At 38.9% G+C, this 13,316-nt stretch overlaps 1 protein-coding gene across 4 annotated transcripts in view; it reads right to left on the reverse strand.

Moving 5' to 3' along the window:
* Positions 1-13,316, reverse strand: part of ofcc1 (orofacial cleft 1 candidate 1) — a 149,740-nt gene that overhangs the window by 117,839 nt on the left and 18,585 nt on the right. For all 4 annotated transcript variants that reach the window (XM_055182277.2, XM_055182276.2, XM_073863768.1 and 1 more), the window contains exons 4-6: positions 11,833-11,937; positions 11,047-11,136; positions 4,420-4,586 (exon numbers count right to left, since the gene is read on the reverse strand). In XM_055182277.2, coding sequence (XP_055038252.2) covers positions 4,420-4,586; positions 11,047-11,136; positions 11,833-11,937 — 362 coding nt within the window. The remainder of the gene's footprint in view (positions 1-4,419; positions 4,587-11,046; positions 11,137-11,832; positions 11,938-13,316) is intronic.

Consider the following 13,316-nt stretch of genomic DNA (forward strand, 5'->3'; position numbering starts at 1 on the left):
CTGCTCCAAAAGCTCTTCCTGCCAAAAAGGAAAATCCATGCTCTTGTTTAGGGCCAGCACACTTCAACCAGCTGCTGCGTGGGGCTAACATGAATTCTAAACATCTAAGGAGATGTGTTAATACAATCTTCAGGCAAACCCTACAGACAAATAGTGCAGACAAACCTTCATTCAGCAAGTTTAGAGACTTTATTCTTGCTATGTCCTGCAAGTGTGCTTAAACATACAAAATAACGTTCTGGTGGTAAGTGTGGTAAGGATAATATTGTCACAGATTCAATAGGCTCCTCACTTACTCCAGCGCCAAGACCACCATCAACTGATTACTGATTACTTGCACCTGTTCCTCATCAAGCTCCACATTACCACCAATATACTGTATAAGCACACACCTGAGATGCAGTCTGTGCGGGATCCTGTCCATTGTCATTACCATTGCTATCACCGCCTGCAAAGATGACTCATCCATTTATGGTCATTATGCTCTGCAACATATACAGTAAGCTTACCTGTTTGTCACTGCTCCAATACTGCATAAACAAACTGGTTAACTGTTAATTGAGCTGCTCATCTCTGCACATACATACCATTACAGAAGACCTGACCAATAATACTTGCAGCATGAGCAATGCCAGTTCAGACCCATTTCAGGAATTGAAAGGTTCTGCTGCCTGTTTTTTCTTTGGAGGCATCAGGCCTTCCATTGATGTGAATAAATTCACAACCAAATTCAACTATTCTCTTCCATTCGTCACGGCAGCCATAGAACAGCTCTGCAGTGTTCACCATGCTGGACCTCGGAAGTGCTTATAACCTTATTCGGATACTTACGGGAGGCCACTGAAGGATAGCATTTATCACCATTACTGGCCACTATGAGTATTGTGAGATGCTGCATGGTTTGGTCAATGCTCCCTTTGCATTCCAGAATTTTATGCATGAGATACTTCAGGAGTACCTCCATCAGTTTGTGCTAGTACTCGCAGTCTATGGATGAACATCGCCAGCACTTCTTCAAGGTTCTCCATTAAAATAATCTCTTCCACCAGTCCAAAGCCAAGTTTATTAGTAACTTTATTAGCCAGACCAGCTTGCTACATCAGCAATACCAGCTAAAACCAAGCTGGAAGAGACCAGCTAAAACCAGCTCACCAGCTTATGCTGGTCTTAGCTGGATTTTTCAGTAGGGTGGAGACTGCTGAAATGCTATTTATTTATATATTCCATTTTTTTGTATTACTGAAGACATATTTTTAGATTGATGACCTTTGTTTATCTCAAGAGTCTGGCATGCCTTACTTCAATCTCTGAGATGTAGCTGTAAACCTCTCATTTGATTACGTACTCAGCTACCAGTCTACCCCGTTCCCATGGTCCGGGCAATCCGGGATATCCTTGCATTTGATTTCTGTTTCCAGGAAAGTGATAGAGTCTGGGACAAGCCACACACAATTTTTTAGTCCGAAGACAGAAGTATCACATTGTTGCCCAGTGGATCGTAGCTTCATCTCTATAAATGCCACTTGAAATCTTACTACCCCTGTGTCTCTTCTCCCTCCACAAAGTCTGGTTCTAAAAGGCTTTAGCCCAGGGAAATGTTCATGGGTACCCAGGGATGTCATCTTAGAGTAACGCAAGTTTTGTTACTTACTGACTTCCACCTATTTGTCTTGCACTTCATGGAAGAGGTTGTCCAACACATTGCTGGAGCCCTCAGCCCTCTGGAGCGGAGTATAGAGGTGGGTACTGTTACAGATTCACCAGGCTCCTCTCATTCCAGCAGCATGTCCACTATCAATTGATTACTGATTGCTCACACCTGTTGCTCATCAGCCTCCTCATAAACCCCAGTATATAAGCACACACCTGAGATGCAGTCTTTGTCAGGTTTCTCTTTGGATTGCATTTACCTCTTGGAATCCTGATCTCCGTCATCATCAGTGCCTCCGTCAAAATCTTTCTTCTTCTATTATCTCCACATTCCATCTTGGTTTGTCCTGTAAATTGTCACATTCATGCTCACTGACAAATCTTCTGTCAGCAGCAACTGGGGTGTGTGCAATCCTGTCCACGGCCATTACCACATCTATCACCGATTGCAAAGATAAGAGACTGTTTATTCATCAATTTACTGTTTTTATTATCTGCTCTTCTACATGTAAGCTTACCCTTTTGCTATTCCTCCTGCTGCTTTAATAAACTGATTAACTGTCATCTATGCCTCTCATCTTTGCACATACTTAACGTTACAAACATTATGTTTTCTGAACAGTTGGAGAGCAAAATCATCAAAGAAGCCATCATCCGCAGCCACACACAAAGCAAAAGGCTTTTCACACTGTGCTTAACCCTGGGTTATCTCCGTTGTAAAACCTGCTTTTAACCCTGGTTTAAGGATCATTTCACACTTGTAATTTAGAAGCAGGGTTATTCCTGAAATTAACCAAGGGTTATAAAAACCCTGCTTAATGCTTTTCACACCTGAAATTGTTAACCCTGGGTTATTCTAAAAACAGGGTTAACGGAATCCTGGGTTATTTTTTTCATGTTTCACACTGTTCAAACTTAACCAGGGGTTAAGAGATAACCCTGGGTATCAAGAGTCTCCAACCCAGCTCCAACACACCTGTCTGTAATTATCAAGCAACCCTGAACACCTTGATTAGCTACTTCAGCTGTGTTTAATTAGGGTCATAACATTCTAACCCTGCTTCGTTTCACACTGCATGCGTTTGGCACCACAATGCGGGGTTAACCCCACAAAAGCGGTGCTAAACCTGCTTTCAGGGATAACCCTGCTTCTAAATTACAAGTGTGAAACGATCCTTAACCCAGGGTTAAAAGCAGGGTTTACAACGAAGATAACCCAGGGTTAAGCGCAGTGTGAAAAGCCCTCTTGAAAGCAGGTTTAGCACCGCTTTTGTGGGCTTAACCCCGCATTGTGGTGCCAAACGTATATCCGTTCTAATATTTTTATGATTGATATGTTAATCTCTTAAAGCTGCATAACACATAGTAAATATAATCATATTTATTTTAACACCAAATGTAAAATGTTATTTAATATTTTTTTAGTACTGTGTCATCATACATGTGTTGCTTTATTACCCTAACAACATACGGCAAACTTTACAGGATTTAATTTTGTGTCAAGTTTCTTATGTGCTTCATGTGATAAGCACTATTTGTGATGTTTCAAACAATAATACTATTTAATTTTAAATTGAATGCTGTCCTAAAGATTTGATTTTTGAGTAGACATTAAAAGGGTCATTAAGTAAAAATCCTTGATTCCAGGCTTGTGCACAATTCAGAATTGAATTGAGAATGACTCCTAAATTCCAATTCAATTCTTGAATTTTAATTGAATTTGAATTGATGTCAAAAACAGAATCTAGAATTACAATTCGAATTTGAATTAAAGGAAGCAGAATTGCAATTCGATAGAAATTCAAAGAAATTCATATACATATTATACAGTAAGTGAAGTGTTAAAAATAAATCTTTCAGTATTATTTGTCAGATATGATTGCATACATATTCTACACATATTCTATACATATTACATATTCTATAAATTATATTTGTTTTAAAGGAACAGTATGTAGGATTGTGGCCAAAACTGGTATTGCAATAACAAAACTTGTGGCTAAAATTGATACTGCAATCACACAACTGGTGGCCAATACACAAAATGACAACATAAACATCAGTTGAGGGCTGCAACTCCACTTTTTAAATGACAATATTCTGTCCAGACCACTGTTATCAGTGATATAAGTATTTGAAATGAAAATGATTTCTTGATGTCTAGTGACATATCAGGGCCATTTTATGATTTATTGATATAAATTTCTTACACACTGTTCCTTTAAATACTTGTACAGATGATTAACAGGAAATGTTTTCCCCCAGCAATTAATGTTAAAAAACTCTATCCACATAACAAATAATTAATTAAGTTAGATTTTTTGTAATTGTAATTTTGTGGAACACGTTGGAACATGACTTTATTTCCCAGAATGCTTTACTTTAATCAAGTACTAATCAAAATGGTTGCCAAACAACTGTCCAAAGTAACTTTCCTAACACTGAATGTATGTGAGATTCTTTATGTTGTGTGACTGTGGAATTTCTTTGAATTGCCATGAATTTAATTCCACCTCCTGTCATTCCAATTCAAATTAAACTTCCTGTAGGGCGGAGTTAATTCAATTCAAATTCCAATTTATGAATTCAATGGGGGCCAATTCTGAAATTCTGAATTGTGCACAAGCCTGCTTGATTCCTTGATTTGAATCCTGTCATTGCATTAGTGCATTGTTTGAGCAGCACTAAACAACTCAAAACTATTCAAACCAGCAACATTGTGATCTTAAATTTGAACATGAAGTGTGTTGATGGTGTGGCCACCCTAACCTGTTCCAGCACAGGTCTGCCTACTGAAATCATGTCTTTCTGCACATTCTTTCTAAGCTGATCAATGTAGTGAGGCATGACCGCCGTTCTCTTCTCCTGCTGTTCTGTGCTCGATCGATTCTTCAATCCACTCGATGGTTCAACCTCATGCACAGACATCACTGTACCTACAGGTGCATTACACAAAAGACATCATGACAACAGAGCACAACAAAAATACTATAATGGGCATATATATTTAAACATTTGGCAGACAGTTTTATTTAAAACATCTTACAGTGCTTTCAAGGTATACATATTATCAGTATGTGTTTTCCTGGGGATCAAACCCTTGACCTTTGTGCTGCTTATGCAGTGTTCTACCAACTGAGCTACAGAAGATATTATTACGACTGTACATCAAGGCTAATTATTCACAAATCATATAAAGTCAAAGGTGATGACAGCGATGTCAGGCCACACTCAGAGCTGTAGACTCATCTGAGCCAAATTAAACTCAAATTGGATTTAATTAAACCAACAAGTTAATCAAACAGAGTAGTCCTAATGAAGCCCTAATGCGATTGTGTTCCCTTCACAGTGATACACCAGTGGGGAAACATCTGGATCATTAACGGTCAGAACAAAGATTTGGAACACCTTAAAAAAAGGTTCCTGGAAGGTTCTTTGTCAGGCTGTAAGGTTCCATAAAGAACCTTTAACATTTCCAGAACCTCTTCTCGTGCATTAAAATGAGAAATAGACTATAAAAACGCAAGAAAAGAGTTATTTCAAGAAGCTTTGACTGAAGTGTTCTTTAGGGAACAAAAATATGTTCTCTGTTCTCACAACAAAGAACCTTTTATAGTACCTTAATATTTAAGAGCGTAGTGCGTGCTGTCTACTGTATAGTACATAGGCACCTGATAATGAAGAAGAATGAAAATCAGGAACTAGAGTAAAAATCTGTTTTTTTCATGAGGTTTTCAAGTAAGTTAGGATGGCTTTAAGATTTTACTATTATAGTATCTCCCAGAATCAAAGTTGTAACTTTTCAAAAGTGTTGTCTGTCCAGCGTTTTACCAGCCTACACTAGTAGGTGGCGGTACAGGAAGGTATACAGGAATTTGTCTATTGTGACGGTGGTTAAGCCATGCGGATGGTTGCTAGCCGCAATCATTCTTCTACTCTGTGTGTGTGTGTGCTAATCCTGTCTCCTCTTGCCTTCTGTTTTTTTTTTTTAGGGATTTTATGAGCATTCTAAGACAATAGTGAAGAGGCTAATCTGCTTCAGCCAAATCCACAACAATCCACTTGAGCGTTAGACGGCCAACCTTGTATTCATGTGTATCGGTAGACCTAAACCCAATGATGCTCTGGCAAACCAATTACAACCTCAGCCTATCCATCGAGAGCCTTTTACACCGAAACAATAGCTGCATAAGCCATGCGATGTTCTGCTCTACTTGGGCGAGAGTCTTGGCTAATGGGACAAACACTAGAGTCATGCAGAATAATGAACCTCTCACATGAAGTTGAGCTCCTTGACAACCTGAGCTCGGTCCTTAAGTGTTGAGGATTTTGTCTCTTTTCATTCAAGTTACATAGGTAGGCTGATGTGTTGCTTTATGGGTCACAACATTTACAATTACAAACATCATTTGCGTATCATGAGTTAAGTAGGGCAGTGTTATATGCCACACAAACAGAGCAAGTAGTATTTTCTTTTATTCAATTCAATTCAATTTTATTTATATAGCGCTTTTCACAAGTGTTAATTGTTGCAAAGCAGCTTCACATGAGAAGATGTAGAGGAGAACACAGAAAATCAATAGGTAATATAAGAAGTAGATATAGTTTTATGTGGGATTCAGATGATGTTGACAATGTCATGAGCTGATTGCAGGTTAAACTCAGATAAACATTGTATTGTTTAGAGGTTGCTCTTTTAAAGCTTGTATGACTTACTGAACATCTTAGACATTTAATGTGACTATGTCACAATATTCTACTAAATAAAAATAAACAAACCGAATAATTCATAATACAAAATTACATTTAAAATAATTACTTTTTTAAGGCTTACAATGAAAATGAATACACCAATCCAATGAGTCCTCTGAATTAATCTGGACCAGCATTAACCAGATAATGTGCATATCAATATAGAGTTATTGTTTGTATGTAAAATGACATACATTATTGTTTATAGTGTTATATATTATAGCACAATAAAAAAGCTTGTGTTAATACGTTCTCATTATGAATTAAGCACTTATGAAGATAATTTCATAATTTTTACAACAATGTAAACTTTATATTAAACATAGCAAGAGCATTTGTCTTTTAAACGGATTTTAAATGATGATGTGTCGAGTGATGGCTGTCGTGTCACATAGACAACAGAGTCAAGTGAGATCTCCTTAACTCAGCGGTAAGTTTTATTTCATCTCAAATATCAAATGGGTTGTGCTCTCTATCATTAACAACGGTTAAAGCAAACAGCACGTGCAGGGTTTATGTACTTGTCAATGCCACTCACAAACATGCGGGATAGGCTCCCTTACGAAAATTAACCATGGGTTTAAAACATGGTTACGGTAGTAGAAACCATAGTTAAACCATGGTTAGTTAACCATGTATAGTAATCAATACACCAAAAAACCATGGTAACTACTGCTTGTTGTCAATGACGGTTACTGGTCACAAATACGCCCAAGCGCGGGGCATGTGTGTTTGTCAATGACGGGCATTGAATCCTGGGAATTCCAATGAGAACTGTGGGCGTGGATTCCGTTTGGGCCTGGTCATGACTAATAATGTTAAGCTCTGCTCTGATTGGCTGTTTCTCAAAGTAGCTCATTAGGGTAGCTCTGTGTGTGTGTGTGTGTGTGTGTGTGTGTACCTGGTAATTATCACGTTGTGGGGACCAATTGTCCCCACAAAGATAGGAATACCAGTGTTTTTGTGACCTTGTGGGGACATTTTGATGTCCCCGTGAGGAAACAAGCTTATAAATCAAACAGAATGATTTTTCTTGAAAATGTGAAGTAGCAGAAAGGTTTCTGTGATGGTTGGGGTTAGGGAATGGGGTAGGTTAGGGAAATAGGATATACAGTTTGTACAGTATAAAATGCATTACGTCTATGGAATTTCCCAACAAAACATGGAAACCAGAATGTGTGTGTGTGTGTGTGTGTGTGTGTGTGTGCGCGTGCGTGCGTGCATGCATGTGTGTGTGTATGTGTGTGTGCGAACAGACCTTGGCCCTATTTTAACGATCTAAGCGCATTGTCTAAAGTGCACAGCGCACGGTCTAAATGGACGTGTCCGATTTTTTGCTAATTTAACGACGGGAAAAATGGTTTGTGCGCCGAACACACGGTCAAAAAGGGTTGTTCATATGCTGCGTTCCAGAGCCCATCCAAACCAGTGGGATGTAGGACTTATCCTACCTCCAACTAGGAAAAGTGCACTGGAATGCCTGTCGAAGTGGAACCTCCTACCGGCGAACTCGGGGGAGTTCGACCTACCCCGACTTCAGAAAAATAAGTCGGAGGACAATGGCGGCGCCCATAGATCGCGTCGTCGTGAAAGGAAATCTTCAAGGAATAGACTATAAATTGTACTTCTCTTCTTGTAGGGTTGTTTTAGACACTGTAATTTTAACACAACTTGTTTTTTTATATTATGGCGTGAAATTATGTCGTTATATCTGTTATCATGAAACTACAGTAAAAATATACCAAGTTACTTAGCGACATGCAGCGCTTTTATATAATGGCTCCAGAACACTTTTTAAAGATGTTAAACTTGATGTTTTACTGTAGTGTGTACTGCACAGTTCGGACCGACGTTTAAAAGTTATGTAGTCTGTACGAGCCTTAAGAAGACCGGTCGGTCGTCCATGTTTTCTGTTTACATTCCACTTCAAATGCCTGGAACGCTTTTAAGTAGGAGCTAGGACACTTCAAGAAGGATAAGTCCCACGTCCCACTGGTTTGGATGGGCTCTGGAACGCAGCATTATTCCCCTAATGAGTAATGGGTGTGTTTTGGGCTTGACGTGCAATAAATCAATTAGAGTCTTATCTCTCATCCCAGTTAAAAGCCAGTTGCGCTGGCGCTATATCTAATCCCTATTTAGATGATGGACTTTGTAAATTGGTAAACTAAGTGGTGGAAGAAAACCCCCAATTTAAGAATAATGTTAAAAAATGTGTTTTCATTTTTATTGAAATTTTAATTTTTTGGATTAAAACCTTTAAAAGACGTTTTCTTTCAGTCATAGAAGTAAAAATAGCAGGCTTTTAATTGCTGTAAATATATTGATATCCTACATAATCATTGTAATCTCATAAAATAATTTGCAAATATGCAAGAAAATGTTTGTACACTAAAAATACAAACAAGAGAAAAAGAATTTACAAACGTGCGGAGAGACGAAGCGTTTCAGCAATCGAACAGCGCCGTGGGATTTTTACAAAGCATTACTTAAAAATGTTTCTCTTCTCATCATATCCACAGGTACAGTGTCATTATATACAATAAATCCATAAGGTAGCATTTAAAAACATTTAAAAATAGATGCATTTGTTTAAAGCAAAGCATTTATTTACTTACCAGTGAACTACAAGTGAAGCTCCTCTTTGCGCCTTCTAACGTCTCATAATTAGTCTTCATTTATGTCCAAGAGACTCAATAATAATTTTGTACATTTCAACCCTTTAATCTTTCATATTTAAAAGCATTTGTGTGCTGCTGGCATTCATGTATGGGATAAGCAAATATGCGTTGTCGTCCCGTTTATAGGCGCATATTACTACTGCGCTCTTTAAATAACAAAAAACATATTACGCCATTGACTTTAGACTTTATACCAGGTTTTAGTTGGTCAAACGTGTAGTCTAATTTAGTTGCCTCAAAATAGCAATGTGCCAACAATGCGCCTGAACACACCTCGTTTTCAGACCAGAATGCCCATGGGCGCAAAAGTGGGCGGAAATGCATTTGCTATTTAAACAACGAGGCGCTAAATGTGAAAATGATCATTGCGTTGAGTGGATACTAGAAAAAGACACTTGCGTCACGCATTGCTAGGGTGACCATACGTGCCAGGATTTCGGGTTCCCCTTCCGGAAGTCATAATTTTCGACCGCATACGTCATAGATGATTATTATTATTATTACAGAAAAGCAACCATTCCATTTTAAGGTAAGAATTAAACTACGATTGTATGTCTTATGTCTTTAACTGAATGGCGTATGCTGTCAACAAATACGACTTCCGGAAGACGCACCGAAATCCTGGCCAGGACGTGTCCGGGAAGAATGTCACGTATGGTCACCCTACGCATTGCGCTGCATTGCGCCGGGTGTATGATAGAGCCCCTTGTGTTTGAACCTGTATCAGACAAAGATACAGAGTTTGAGAAACAATTAATTATTCTGAGATTGGTAATGGACGTTTCTGAGTGGAAAATTTGAATTTCTTGTAACAGTAATGTCAATAGTAGAACTTCAGCCTAAATGTTAGCATTTAACATGAACTAGCATATAGCGCTATCTCAGCAGTCACAACTTTGTTTTTAGAATTAATGTTGGGGCATGCATCTCGACTGTGACGTCACAGTTGGTGTTATGTTGAGATTGGCCTGTTTTCCAGTGGTCTTTTGTATGTACAAGGTTTACATAAGAGGAAGGAAACAATCATGTTTGAGGCTCACGAGATGTCATTACCATGTACAGAACTCTTTTCATCTTTGCCTAGGTAAATACAGTTTTACATTATACTGCACCTTTAATGTATTTTGTAGACGCCTTTATTCAAATATATTAAAAGTTATAGACAATTTTATTGGACGCACACGCGTTGTCATGGTAACTTATGTGGACTTACGATTCTCTGAAACAAATACCTTGTTGTAAATAAAATGTTTTGGTTTGCTAAAGACGAGGGGAGATGACAAGCGCGGATCTCAACTGTGCGGAGAGGTTTGGCAGCCAGGCAAGAATTCAAGAACCTGTAGCTAACATTGTATACATTAATTTTACACATTAACGTTAGCTCAGTATAATAGTTGATATGCGTTAGATATGATATAAGGACAAAGGTAAATTACTTTTTCATTTATTTCTCTTGTTATCAAAAAAATAAACTACTGCAAAGGACTCTGTTGTTAGTGATTCTCTGTGGAAATCTACCAGAAGCTGTTTGTTTATTTTTTTTACTGCTGAAACCGTCTATACATTTTATTAACATTTGTGATCCCTGGGATTGAACCAATAATCTTTTGTGCTGTTGACCCAATGCACTAGTTAAGCTCCAGGAACATTAAACAAACAATTCAGATCATTTGGTTTGTAAAGCAGATGATCAAGATAATGAGAAAGGTTTGATTTCAAGCTAAAATCAGTGACATTTTATGGCAGACATTTCACAAAACTGTTTTAAAGTTTTTAACACACACGCACGCACGCACACACACACACACACACACACACACACACACACACACACACACACACACACACACACACACGCACACACACACACGTGAGTTTAGCACTAGATTGATGCTTTCTAGGAGAAACAACTGAGCTCTGACCACTCATCACAAAGTTAAATAAGAATGACTTGAAACGTTACCTGGTAAATCAATCATGGTGGAAGTGTCTTCTTCTTGAAGCATTTTTGAAAGTTTCTCATAAAGATTTTTCTCATCTTCATTCATAACGCCTGGAAAAAAATCAAACCTGAGTAACATTATAACTGATGAAGGGTCGACGTTATTGCCGTAGTCTTGAACACATCTTACTGACTGATTTCTTGTATTGCAAAGACCAACTGAACATGAAGGAATATATGGCATGAATTTCCTACAACTGACAGTAATTCTTGACCTTCATTTACATTAAATGATTATAGCTCAGAGCTAATAATAACATGCGGGTAAGCCCAATGTAAGTCGCTCGACAGCGATGAAATTTATGCAAAGTATCATTTGAAGGTGTCCCCACCTACCGAGTGTCATTATCAAAGGTTTGTGGGTTTGTAAGGATTGTAGAATATTACACGATAGCAATGTCCATATAGATACAGTCAGAATGGCTTTTCTGTTAATAGCCATGTTTCATTATAGCATGCATATGACTTTGCTCCCTAGAGCATGCTTTTAATAGACATGCTGAGGTACATGTAGTGGTACTGGAAGGAACCCCCTTCATTTAAGGGAAGTTAAGGGAAGCATAGGGAGCGCAAATGGAACTGACCAATGATAGGTGACCTTCAGCAATGACAACGCCCTATCTCGTCACCCATCAGTAAAAGTATTTACATAGACCGTCCCACTCAGCTCTCTGATTGGCTGCGAATGATCTCGCTCACCCCGCTTTAATGAACTGAGGTGGCCTATTATGAGAAAAAATGGCATACTTAATTCCAGCTCATCTCTGCCTCCGACCCCAGACATCCTGCACCGCCTTGGGTCACCCTCCATCGCCGACGAGGGGTCAAAGTAATTTCGGGCACCTTCATTTCCTGTGGAAAGTCCAGGCGGGCGAAAGAGAGAAAAGAGTGTGTGAGGGGGGTTGATGGTTGGTGAGCCTTGTGAGGTTAGTGATTATTGGAAGCATATGAAGCGAAAATGTTAATTTTGAAAGCTCACACCGCTCTCGCTTGCTGGCGCAGGCTACCTGATAAGGCCCCGCTCGGCCTGGTTTCCCTGAGCTGTGCTCATCGGGGCCTGCCGCTGCTCAGGGGCCTAATTAGCATGCTAGGAAAGGTCAGAGCAGGCAATCTCTTAAACACAACCTGCCATATGTTACCTGTGTTCAAAAGAACTAATAAGAAATGCATGCAAGCCGTGGAAGAGTCGTGGATTTCAAAGACAATACCCTAACGGCGCTCCGAGGTCACCAGTCGGAGAGAGAGAGAGGAGAAAAAGCGAGAAGAGGTTAGAGAGGGGTCCACAGAGCTTACGCTGTATCCCATTGACTTCTTATTAGCAAATGCTGACCTTTGGGCATCAAAGCTTCTTGCCAGAGTTTTATAGAAAGCCAGCAGCTAGAGGAGTTATTTCTATTAAACAGACACTCTCTGCTTTCTCTCTGGTGCTCACTATTTAACACCTACTGTACATACAGTGTTCGATTGGAAACACCCGTGGACATCTTTACCTCAGGTCCGGTGTCCTGAACATGACTTAAAATGACGTGAAAGATGCCTTTGACAATGGTGGACCGGTTTATGGGTGCTCACACTGAGAGTGATTCGAAACGACTAAAGCAACCTCAGGTCATTCCATTTTAATAAAAGATTCCTGGCAAAGTGGAGATTTCTGGCAAAGTCTAGTTAGTCACTTCACTTGGCAACCATCTTAATAACACCCCTGAGGAGATGTTTTCTATGTTGGCAAGACACTGAGAAGAATAACTAATATCTACTTGAATGGGTAAACACCAAAATTTCCAAAGAGTGTAAAACAAGCAGATAAATCTGTCAACAATAGCATCACAAATTTTGTTCCTTTAGCTTAAAGGAATATTCCACTATTATTATTTTTTTTTTTTATAATTTACTCATCCCCATGTCCTCCAAGATGTGTATGTCTTTCTTGTTCAGTCTTTAAGTTTTTTGAGAAAAACATTCCAGGATTTTTCTCCATATTGTGGACTTTAGTGGACCTCAACAGTTCAGTTTTAATGCAGTTCAATGCAGCTTCCAAGGGCTCTAAACGATCCCAACCGAGGCTTATCAATCTTATCTAGCAAAAGGATCGTCATTTTCGACAAAAAAAAAAAAAACTTTTAAACTTCTCGTCTTGCATTAGCCTTGTGACCCTCCAGCATGACCTTATGTATTACGAAATCATGTCAAAAGGTCAAGCATGATGTATGCAAAACTACCGCAGTGTACAA

Source organism: Misgurnus anguillicaudatus, chromosome 25, assembly GCF_027580225.2.
Source record: "Misgurnus anguillicaudatus chromosome 25, ASM2758022v2, whole genome shotgun sequence".
Lineage (NCBI taxonomy): Eukaryota > Metazoa > Chordata > Actinopteri > Cypriniformes > Cobitidae > Misgurnus > Misgurnus anguillicaudatus.